Source organism: Acomys minous (assembly GCF_964271855.1).
Source record: "Acomys minous genome assembly, chromosome: 12".
NCBI classification, from domain to species: Eukaryota; Metazoa; Chordata; class Mammalia; order Rodentia; family Muridae; genus Acomys; species Acomys minous.
In genome coordinates this window covers 356,256-366,545 of record NC_140493.1, presented here as the reverse complement: position 1 = coordinate 366,545, position 10,290 = coordinate 356,256, and the positions used below count along the sequence as shown (strand labels likewise).

At 46.5% G+C, this 10,290-nt stretch overlaps 1 protein-coding gene across 5 annotated transcripts in view; it reads right to left on the bottom strand.

Moving 5' to 3' along the window:
- Positions 1–205: 205 nt before the first annotated feature.
- CBX5 (chromobox 5) overlaps positions 206–10,290 on the bottom strand; it is a 37,929-nt gene continuing 27,844 nt past the window's right edge. For all 5 annotated transcript variants that reach the window (XM_084750659.1, XM_084750662.1, XM_084750661.1 and 2 more), the window contains exon 5: positions 206–9,026. In XM_084750659.1, the coding sequence (XP_084606785.1) occupies positions 8,876–9,026 (151 nt within the window). In that variant the 3' untranslated portion in view covers positions 206–8,875. The remainder of the gene's footprint in view (positions 9,027–10,290) is intronic.

Genomic DNA, 10,290 nt, shown 5'->3' with positions numbered 1-10,290 from the left:
AGAGATGAATCAGAGGTTAAGAGCACTGGTTGCTCCCCCAGAGGTCCTGAGTTCAATTCCCAGCAATCATTATGATGGCTCATAACCATCTATAATGAGATCTGGTACCCTCTTCTGGCAAGCAAGTACACATGCAGGCAGAACACTGTGCGTGTAATAAATTAAATAAATCTTAAAAAAAAACCAAAAACAAAAACAAAAGATCCATATTTGAAAAGCAACCGTTTATTAGAACCAACACAAGAGTGTGAAAAGGGGCAAGAGCGGGGGGAGGGGGATAACGACGTCTGAACGGATGTCAGTTGTACAAAGACATGTCTATTTTTTAAAACATTTACACTTAAAATGCAAAACATAGATAGAGAGAGCACGTATTCTTTAAAGAAATAAAAAGCAGACGAATTTAGCTGAAACAAAACCTAGAAATGCAACCAAAACTCCCCCACAAATCAAAAAAGTCCACAGAGAATTCAACGTCTCACTTCCTTTCAGACACCTGGCTACAAGGTGTGACCTGCTTCCTACTCATATGGTACAAGCGCTGAGAAAACCCAGCCTCTAGGGTGGAGAAGCGGGGACAGGGCCAGCAGGCATGGGTAAGGTGACTGCTGGCTACTACTTAGCAGGCATGAGACAGCCCCTTCCCCATCCTCAGGAGAAGCCCCAGATGGCCTGCCAGGAGCACGTGCTCCAGGGAGCCAGGAGCTTGTGCTTTCTTGAGGGTTACCAATCCAGGGCCAAGGAGGGGAAAGGGAAAGGGCCCTGTCTGAAAGAGCCTGGGTTGCCTTAACCCCTAAAGTGAGACAGGAAGGGTAAGGCTCTTGGGCAAACAAGTGTCCAAGATGTCCTCAGTCAGGGTCAGACTGTGGACACTGAGAAAGAGGTGAGATTCCACACACAGTGAACTGGATGAAGCCTTGAGGACCAATGCTCAATTCTGAATATTACATCTATGTCTGGAAGGAAAAAAAAAAATCCAGTGTAGCTCTTTTTGGTAGGAGAAGGTAGGGTTATGTTGCTTGAACCATCTGGTTTCTATGAAAGGGCAGGGTTAGGAGCATGAAGGTTCAGCAAACTAACTGCCCTAGAGTCAGCCTGGAAAATAAAACCAGCACACATCCAAATCACCAAGTGTCAGTTTACTGAGACAGCAAGAGGCAGTTACAAGTCTATGTATGGGACTAGGATTCCCAACTACTGAGCTGCAGAGAAAGACATGTGTAGCATTCCAGCATCACCCCTAACCCGAACAGCCTCCTTGTGATGCAAGCCACAGCCTCCCAGTGCCTTCCCTCACAGCACCCCAAGTTAGTCTGGATGACCAAGACGCCAACACTCACAAAACACTGTCAACATCTGAACTAGCAGCTTTAATGAGGGGTGGGGGCAAGGGCAGAAACTTGTCAAGGTCACTAAGTACTTCCAAATTAGGAAACAGCTCAGTGGACTAAAAAATTCGACTCAAGGCATCCTCCACAGGCAACCCTAGAGGAGCCGATCAGCTCTGATCTGTAATGCCTCACAACACCCCATGAGGTAGGTCAGTATTATCACCCCATTCGGCAGATGGGGAACCGAGGCATTGAAAGGAAAGACTTGCCCAAGGTCAGCAATTAAGACCGATGGGGAGGGTGGCACACAAGAATCCACTACAACATTTCACTTTCACTCACTTTACTGCAGCCGGAGGAGTGCAATCCACACACTGTTCATTGAGGGCTGCTGCTCACCGGGAGTAGCCTGAGGAGCCTGGACAAACCACGTGCGTCTGAAGACTGCCTTAGTGCCATTTCGAAAATCAAGTTGCACTTTAAACACCAAAGTTCACTTAAGAAGTGAAGGGTTAGCCAGGCAGTGGTGACCCCCACTTTTAGTCCCAGCACTTAGGAGGCAGAGGCAGGAGGATCTGAGTTCGAGGCCACCCTGGTCTACAGAGTGAATTCCAGGACAGCCAGAGCTACACCAGAAACTGTCTTGGAAAAAAGAGAGACGGAGAGACAGAGAGTGACACACACAGAGACAGGAAGACAGAGACGGATTTCTCTGTCTTCCACTGGGCAATCCAGGTTCCCAAAACCCAGAAAGCAGGTTGGTCCTCCCCAGGAAGACCAAGTAAGCAGCACTGAGCAGCTGAAGAGCAGGCCTCTGCCTGGAGTTCCTCCTGTGGCACCTAAAGGTTAGTCAGCCTCATCTCACCCGAGAGTGGAAGCTGCTTCACCAACAGCTTAAGGACACAGTGATGGCTCCTCCTGCTGCCAGAGATGTAACTCATGACACAGACAGGAAAACAGAAACAAACCAGCTGATGTCTTTCCCACCCGCTGGAATTCTAGTGGGAAATCACTATGTTCCTAGAACTGTGGGGTGGGGTGGGGTGGGGTGGGGGTGGGGGCACTGCCAAGCCGGTTTAGAGTCAAACTCTAATGCTACTGGACACTGGAAAACACTGACTTGCATCTTGACCATGTTGTCACAGAAGGAAACTACTTTTTATTCTCTCTCACAGCAGCTAGGACAGAGCTCTACATGCAACAAGAACTCAAAGGATGTAACAGCCACAGCAGCACCAGGGACTCACTGAGACTCGGATGTACATTTCCCACTGATCTGATTAGGCTGGACAAATCCAGATGATGAGAAAATTCAAGGCTGGCGTTTCAGCAATGACAGCTCAGATTCTGTCTGGAAAACTCTCGTTGAGCTGGCATAAAGATAGCTCAGTGGTAGAGCACTTGTCTAGAATGTCCAAGGCCCTGAGTTCAACTCTCCCACTCACCCACACAAACATGAACGCACACGCCCCCTCATAATCCCAGTGCTCATGGCTGAGGCAGGAGGATTGTAAGCACTAGGGCCAGCCTAGGCTACAGAAAGAAAAAAGAAAAAAAAGCTTCTTAAAAGTGAAACTAGCAAAGTGGGCTATGACCAACAGTTAGGGTCACACTTGCCAAGGCCAAAGAACATTACCAAAAAAAAAAAAAAAAGAGAGAGATAAAAAGTTCATTGCATTCAATTTGGCGTAATTTCCTGATAATAGTTTCCTATCAGATTTTCCGATTAATACTGATGGCTCTTACCTAGGCTGTGATAATTAGGTTTTGATCTATTGTGACATTAATGATCACAATCAGTTGACTTTGAAATTGTCTTTAATTAAGGGCTCCTTCCTTGTCAGCTTCTGCCTCCAGTGCAGGGTCTGCCCTTCCTCCATCACTGTGTTTTAACTCCTTTTCTTACTGGCTTCAGAGACGAACAGCATAAAACAAGACTTTAAAACATTTTTCTAACAGGAGCAACAGGAGATGACGTTAGGTGAAATGAACACCGAGAGGCAAGGCAAGGGGATAAACAGGAGAACAGCCAAAGTCAAGCTTGACGCTCACGTGCCAATGACAGAAGTAACTACAGAAACAAGACGAGGTAGATTAAAATTCAAAAACTTCAGTACAAGCAAAAAAGAAACAAACTTCACATTTTAACTTCTAGAGCAGTTGGTTGAATTCCTGGAGTTCTGACGTCCTAAGTCAGCTAATTATCCAGGCCAAGCTAACATCTTTCTCTTGAGCTCTGAAGAGTCAGAAGGAGAACATGAAAATCAAACTGCTGCTTCACGGGGAGGCGCTTCACACGACACATGCCTGGACAGACTGGGGAGGGTTTCACTAAGTGGCACAGGTGCTGCTCAGAGCTCTGGCGCTTCTTTGTTAGAACTGCTGTAGCCCAAAGGCAGACGTTCCCTGCGCCTTCTCTCAGCCAGTGTGTGGTTGGATGGTATGTTTTGAGCTTAATGTTGATTCTTCCAGAAGGGTGAGAAACTGTGAGAAACTGATGTATGATCCACCTGCTAACAGCCCATGAAGAAGAAATGTACAAAGGACCTACAACGACACCACAGGCAATGGCGTCTGCAACACAGGCAACACTTTCCACGAGTAAACTAAGCTACTATAGCTATGAACATTTTGGCAGAGTCCAAACAAGATGGTTCTTGATGCTCACTTATCTGTCCTCGCTTGGTGACGACAGTATTTCTAATTTTAGCCTTACCTTCTGCAATAGGTCTTTCCCACAGAGGAACCAATTGGCGACACCCTCCTGCTGTGGGAACGCAGGGCTTCGGACGGAGCGCTGGCGCTCTGCCGCTAACCCTGCCAGCCAAGACTCACCCTTCTATACACTTGATGCTTGCTTCTGCCCAAGCCAGGCATTTATATGCACTGCAGTACTTACTACAGAGAATTGTAACGAGCAGCTCATCCAACAACTGTCAAAGTTCTCTAAGGGGCAAGGGTGTTTAAACTTTGTATCCTGAGCCAAAAAATGTTTGCTGAATGAAAACAGCATTGATAAGCCAAGCATGGTGGCATATGCCTTTAATGCCAGCACTTGGGGGGCAGAGGCAGGTGGATCACCGTGAGGCCAGCCTTGTCTACAAAATGAGTCCAGGACAGCCAAGGCTACACAGAGAAACCCTGTCTCGAAAATACAAAACAAAACAAACCCAAAAAACCCCCACCACTGATGTATGCTGATGTTGTCGGAGTGTGAACAAACACCACGTATGAGTTGGTGTCACCCAGTTCACCTCTGCTTCTGTGCAAGCAGGCAAAACGTGAGTATTAGATGGTGAAGCCAACAACAAACAGCCAGAACTACACAAAAGAAGAAAAAGAAATTCAGCATTAGAAAGCTACTTTGAGGAATGAAGAGAATGCTCAGCAGCTGACAATTCTCCTAGAGAACCAGGATTGGACTCTCAATACCTACATAGTGGCTCGCTCCTCTCCTAGGGGATATGATGCCCTCTGCTGTCTCCTAGGGAACCCGGCACGCACATGGTACACATACATGCAGACAGAAATCTCATATACATAAAATAAATAACTTTTAAAAAGATATTTTTAGGGCTGGTGAGATGACTCAGTTAAGAACACTGACTGCTCTTCCAGAGGTCCTGAGTTCAATTCTCAGCAAATGCATGGTGGCTCACGACCATCAATAAAAGGATCTGATGCCCTCTTCTGGCCTGCAGGTGTACATGCAGAAAGAACACTCCTACATTAAAAAAACAAACCAAAAAACATACACGCTGGCCTAGAACTAACTATATAGACCAGGCTAGCCTCCAATTCAGAGATTCATCTACTTCTGCTTCCTAAATGCTGGAATTAAAGATGTGTACCACCAAACCTAATCATAGTAACGTTGAAGGCCAAGTCTCAATATAAAAAACTTACAGAGAGGCTGAGAGTAGGCATGGTGGCACATACCAATAACTCTAAAGATTAGGAGATAGAGAGGCAGGGGAATCAAGAACTTAAGGTCGGCTAGATGTGGTGGTGCACACCTTTAATCCCAGCACTTGGGAGGCAGAAGCAGGCGAATCAGTGTGAGTTCGAGGCCAGCCTGGTCTACAAAGTGAGTTTAGGACAGCCAAGGCTACACAGAGACCCTGTCTCAAAAAACAAAAAACAAAAAAAGAAGTCAAGGTTACCCTTGGCTACACAGTGAGCTGAAGCTAGCCTGGTATAAAGGACTTTGTCTTTAAAACAACAACAAAATGGTGTGTGGGGAGGGGCTGGAGGGGGCAAGGGGCAGATAAAGATATCAGTTCAGTGGCAGAGCACTTACCTGGCATGTCTAAGCTCAATTCCCAGTACCACAAAATTAGTTTTAAAAGAGGATTAACACAAAAGAATACACTTCTGGAGTGTTTAGGAGTGCTTTACCTTCGGCCACTAACTCTTTAGAGGGAAGAAAGCTCTAGGAAACACTTCTGTCTGAGGCTGTAATTCTCCAGCAGAAATATGCTACTTGGCACCTAGACACGTAGGAAGCACAGGTGAGTGTGTGGCTTTTACACTGAGGGCTAAAGGGAACCCTGGGATCCAAGTTCCTTACTTCTACATATAACCAGTAAAGGTATTTGGTAATCTTCAGCAGAAAACCAATACTCCATGAGCTGAGGACAGAAAGATGACATAAAGAGCATTAAAACCAGCCAGTGGGTGGAGGTGCACATCTTTAAGCCCAGCATTCAGGAGGCAGAAGCAGGCGGACCTCTGAGGCCAGCCAGTCTACAGATCAAGTTCCAGGACAGCCAGAGCTATACAGAGAAACTCTATCTCAGATTTAAAGAGAGAGAGAGAGAGAGAGGAGGGGGGAGGGGAGAGGGAGGGGGAGACAGAAAGAGAGGGAATTAAAACCATGGTAAACAGTACGAGATGGCGTGGTGGCTAATGCCTGTAATCCCGGCTTTCAGGAGGCAGAGGCAGGCGGGTCTCTGAGTTCAAGGCCAGCCTGGTCTACAAAGTGAGTCCAGGACAGCCAGGGCTACACAGAGAAACCCTGTCTCAAAAACAAACAAAAACCAGTACAAGATCTTGTCACACACCATCTACTGTTACAGCAACTGTGCACCTGAAGCTTCTCAGGGCCACACTCTTTCCCTTGATTTTTTGCATTACAAGGGATTAAATTCTCAAACTATATCCACAGTCCTTTTTACTTTTTATCTTGAGACAGGGTCTAAGTTCCCCAACATGCCTTGAACATACACCACCTCTGTGTCAGTCTGGGACTAGATGCTTAAGCCACCAGGCCTGGCAAATATCGCTGTTATGTTTGCCCACAGGCCAAGATTTTGCTTTAAAAAATACAGCTCGCCGCAATGTTCAAGCCCACTACTACTGACTACTCAGACAGGTTGTCTTTTCCTCTAGCTGCCAATCAAGAGACTCAGATCACCTCAGGAGCTCTGGCTTACTTCTGCCCTGTTCTCACCTACCCTTGGCTGCCTGGACAACACGTCTGCTTCCTAAACACCCTTCGTTTCATCACGTTACAAGACACTTGGTCTCTGTTCTAACGCCTTCAGAGAACAACGGGCTGTGGAGAGAAAGCACTCGCCCATGTGAGGTGCAGGCCAGGGGCTCTTCCCTGACCACATTAGCACTCAGTGTCTTTGCTGTCTGTTTGCCGTGTCACTGCAACATAACTGATGACATAATTTATACGGGGTTCAACCAGCAGCTGGGCAGGAAAGCAGCTAACGGGTGCTATGAGTGGGTGTGTGATGTGCACTGACTGGGGCACCCATCCACTCCTCTCATTACTATGAATAATCGGGAAGTGGCTGGATGGTCCGGCCAGACAGCTGTGCTTTACAAATCAACAGCAACAACAAAAGCAGCCTCGCTGACAAAGTCTAGAATTAAAACCACATCAGCATTTATTCTTTTTCCTCAGCCTTGGAGGTGGGGCATGAGTGCTCAGCTCCAACCCTGTTATTTCCTTACTTTTAGTCCTGATCCTCAACCCTCAACTATACAAGTAAAAACAGAGAGAGAAGACAGGCATTTCCCAGGGGACAAGAAAGCAGAACAGGGTCAGAAATTGTTCTCAATACAGTAAGGCGGTAAGTCTTCCATGTAAAAACAGTTTAAAAATAAGCTACAACTAAAAGTCTGAGCATGGAGAAGGGGAGGAATATTAATACTTTAAGGACTCAGAGGCAAATCCACAAGTCATGAGGCAGTAAACTAAATACTGCAGTATTTAAAAACTGATACTGTGAGCCGGGTGCAGCCGCACACACCTTTAATCCCAGCACTGGGAGGCAGAGGCAGGTGAATCTCTGTGAGTTCGAGGACAGCCTGGTCTACAAAGTGAGTCCAGGTCAACCAAGGCTACGCAGAGAAAACCTGGGGGGGGCGGGGGAGAGAACTCCCAACTGCAAATAATGGCACAGAAGGGAATGTGAGTCCACTGAGACGCGAGTCTGCTGATGCCTCTTTGGTTACAGGACTGCTTTGGGAGGCCACAAAGGTCGGCAGGGTTAGAAGATGCCCAGCACCTTGGCACAAGCAAGCACCAGGCAACCAATCACACCTACATAAATACAGTCTAAATACGAAGATGAAGGAAATAGTACATTCATGCTGTATGATACCAGACAGCTGTCCTGGCCCCATCCCATTATCCTCCTGCACGTCAGCTTACAGACTCCACAGTCATCCTGTCACTTGTGACACATTGATGCCACCTTACAGAAGCAGATTCAGGAACTATAGTAGCAAGGCTAAATAAGAGTACCTTGACAGACTTAAACACAATGTTTATCACCCGAGCATGGTGGCACACGCCTGTAATTCCAGCACTCAGAGGCAGAGGCAGGTGGATCTCTGTGAATTCTAGGCCAGCCTGGTCTACAAACCGAGTCCAGGAACAGCCAAGGGTACACAGAGAAACCCTGTCTCAAAACAACAACAAAAATACAAATGTAAAGTTTCAAGCCCTCAATAGGACAGAGTTGTTATGGGAGGACGTGAGGATGGACAAGTGTGGCCCAGAAGACCACACCAGGGACCCTGTATTCTCCTGGCAGAGCTAAACGAGATTGGGAAACACAAGAGTCAGGCTGCTGCCCTTGGCTGTCTCTAAGATGAACAAACATCCTCTCTACGCCAGTATGTCAAAAAGCAAAGGCTAGATGGTTATCAATATATTCCAGTAACAATCAAAAAACTGAAGTCATCATCATTGTAACAGAATCCCCCAGCCTAAAAAGCAACCAACCCTAAAAGATCATGACTCTAAGGTGATTAAAAAGTTACAGGGGAGCAGAAGAAAAAGATCAGGGTAAAAGAAGAAACCGTGGGGATACACACAGCATGTAAATGCCTGATCAGAGTTACACTTAGGAATCAGATCATCGGTTATAGTACAAGCGAACCAATACCAACATCTCTCCCATAGAGCACAGTGAGAAGCACATTTTTATGGGTGTGTTTCGGGTGGGAAGGGCGGGAGGGGGAGGGGAGGCAGGAAGTGAAGGTACTATATACAAAGGGAAACAACAGAGACCACCCCTCCTTTAGCTCTTCACGCTTTCTTTCTCTTTGTTTTCAGCATCCTCTGGGTATGCATGCCACGTCAGTCTCTCTTCATAAAATGCTATCACAATTTGTGGACATTTCACATTAGCTTCTTTTGCAAGAACCAGGTCAGCTTCATCTGTGTCTTTCCTGGAAAGAAAGGATGTAGGACTTAGAGAAATCTGTCTGAATGTCATTATTTTATTTTAGCTGGCTTGATCTCCTCTGTACACTTTGATCTCAAAGTAGAAAGGATCTTTACAGGGCTGGAGATGTAACTCAGTGGTGAAGCCTCTGTATCTGATAGTTAGCATCAAAAAATAAGAAAGAAAGGGCTGAAGAGATGGCTGTTCTTGCAGAGGACCCAGGCTCAGTTCCTAGCACCGACATGGCACTGCACAACTGCCTGTGATGCTAGTTCCAGGGGATCCAACGCCCTCTTCCACACATAAGATACACACATGCAGGCAAAACACATACACAAAGAATAAAAATAAATCTTAAAAGAAAAGGGAAGGAAAGGAAATCAGAGAGAGGGGAAAGGGCAGTCAGGAGTGGGGAGTCCATGCCTGTGACCCTGTGACTTCAGTCGCAGAGAGATGGAGACAGGACAGTGAACTCAGTACCCAGGACAACACAGTTTACCCTTGTGGTGGCTTTATGTACGTGAGTGCTCTATCTGCACTTACACCTGCAGGCCAGAAGAGGGCATTTGACTTGAGAGTTGTGAGCCACCACGTGGTTGCTGGGAATTGAACTCAGGATCTTTGGAAAACAGTGTTCTTATCAGCTGAGCCATCTCTCCAGGCCCCTTGCAGGGGTTTAAACAGAAACGTACCCCACAGTCTTGGGCATCCAAACACTTGGTCCTCAGTTAGTGGCTGTTTAGAGAGGGTTTTGTGGTGTGTCATGGGGTTGGGGGAGGGGTGGCTAATGCTGAGAGAGAAAAAAGCCTCACTTATTTTCAGTTTGTACTCTCTGTTTCAGCGTGAGCTACATGAGACCATGTCAGGAGAGGAGGGAGGGGGAAAGGGAAGCACTCCATTTTCTTCTAGATGTCATTATCTCTGAGAAAGACTTTTGTACCTTATTTAGCATTAAGCTTGATGCCTTTTGTTGGACATCACTCAGGGACCCTGACTCTCAGTGATGTAAGTCACGTGCTCATGGTCTTCCCGTAAGTGATTCAGTTCTAGCGAACAGATGTGTAGGTCGTGGTTATACATTTTTACCTCAATGCAGGCTGCTCTAATGCGATTAATACCAAAGCTTGAGAAATACACAAAGCCATATTCCCACTTAATACTGACACTGTGAAGTTAATTAAAAATGAAAATTAGGGAGCTGGGCAGTGGTGCAAGCCTGTAATCCCAGCACTCGGGAGGCATAGGCAGATGGATCTCTGTGACTTCCA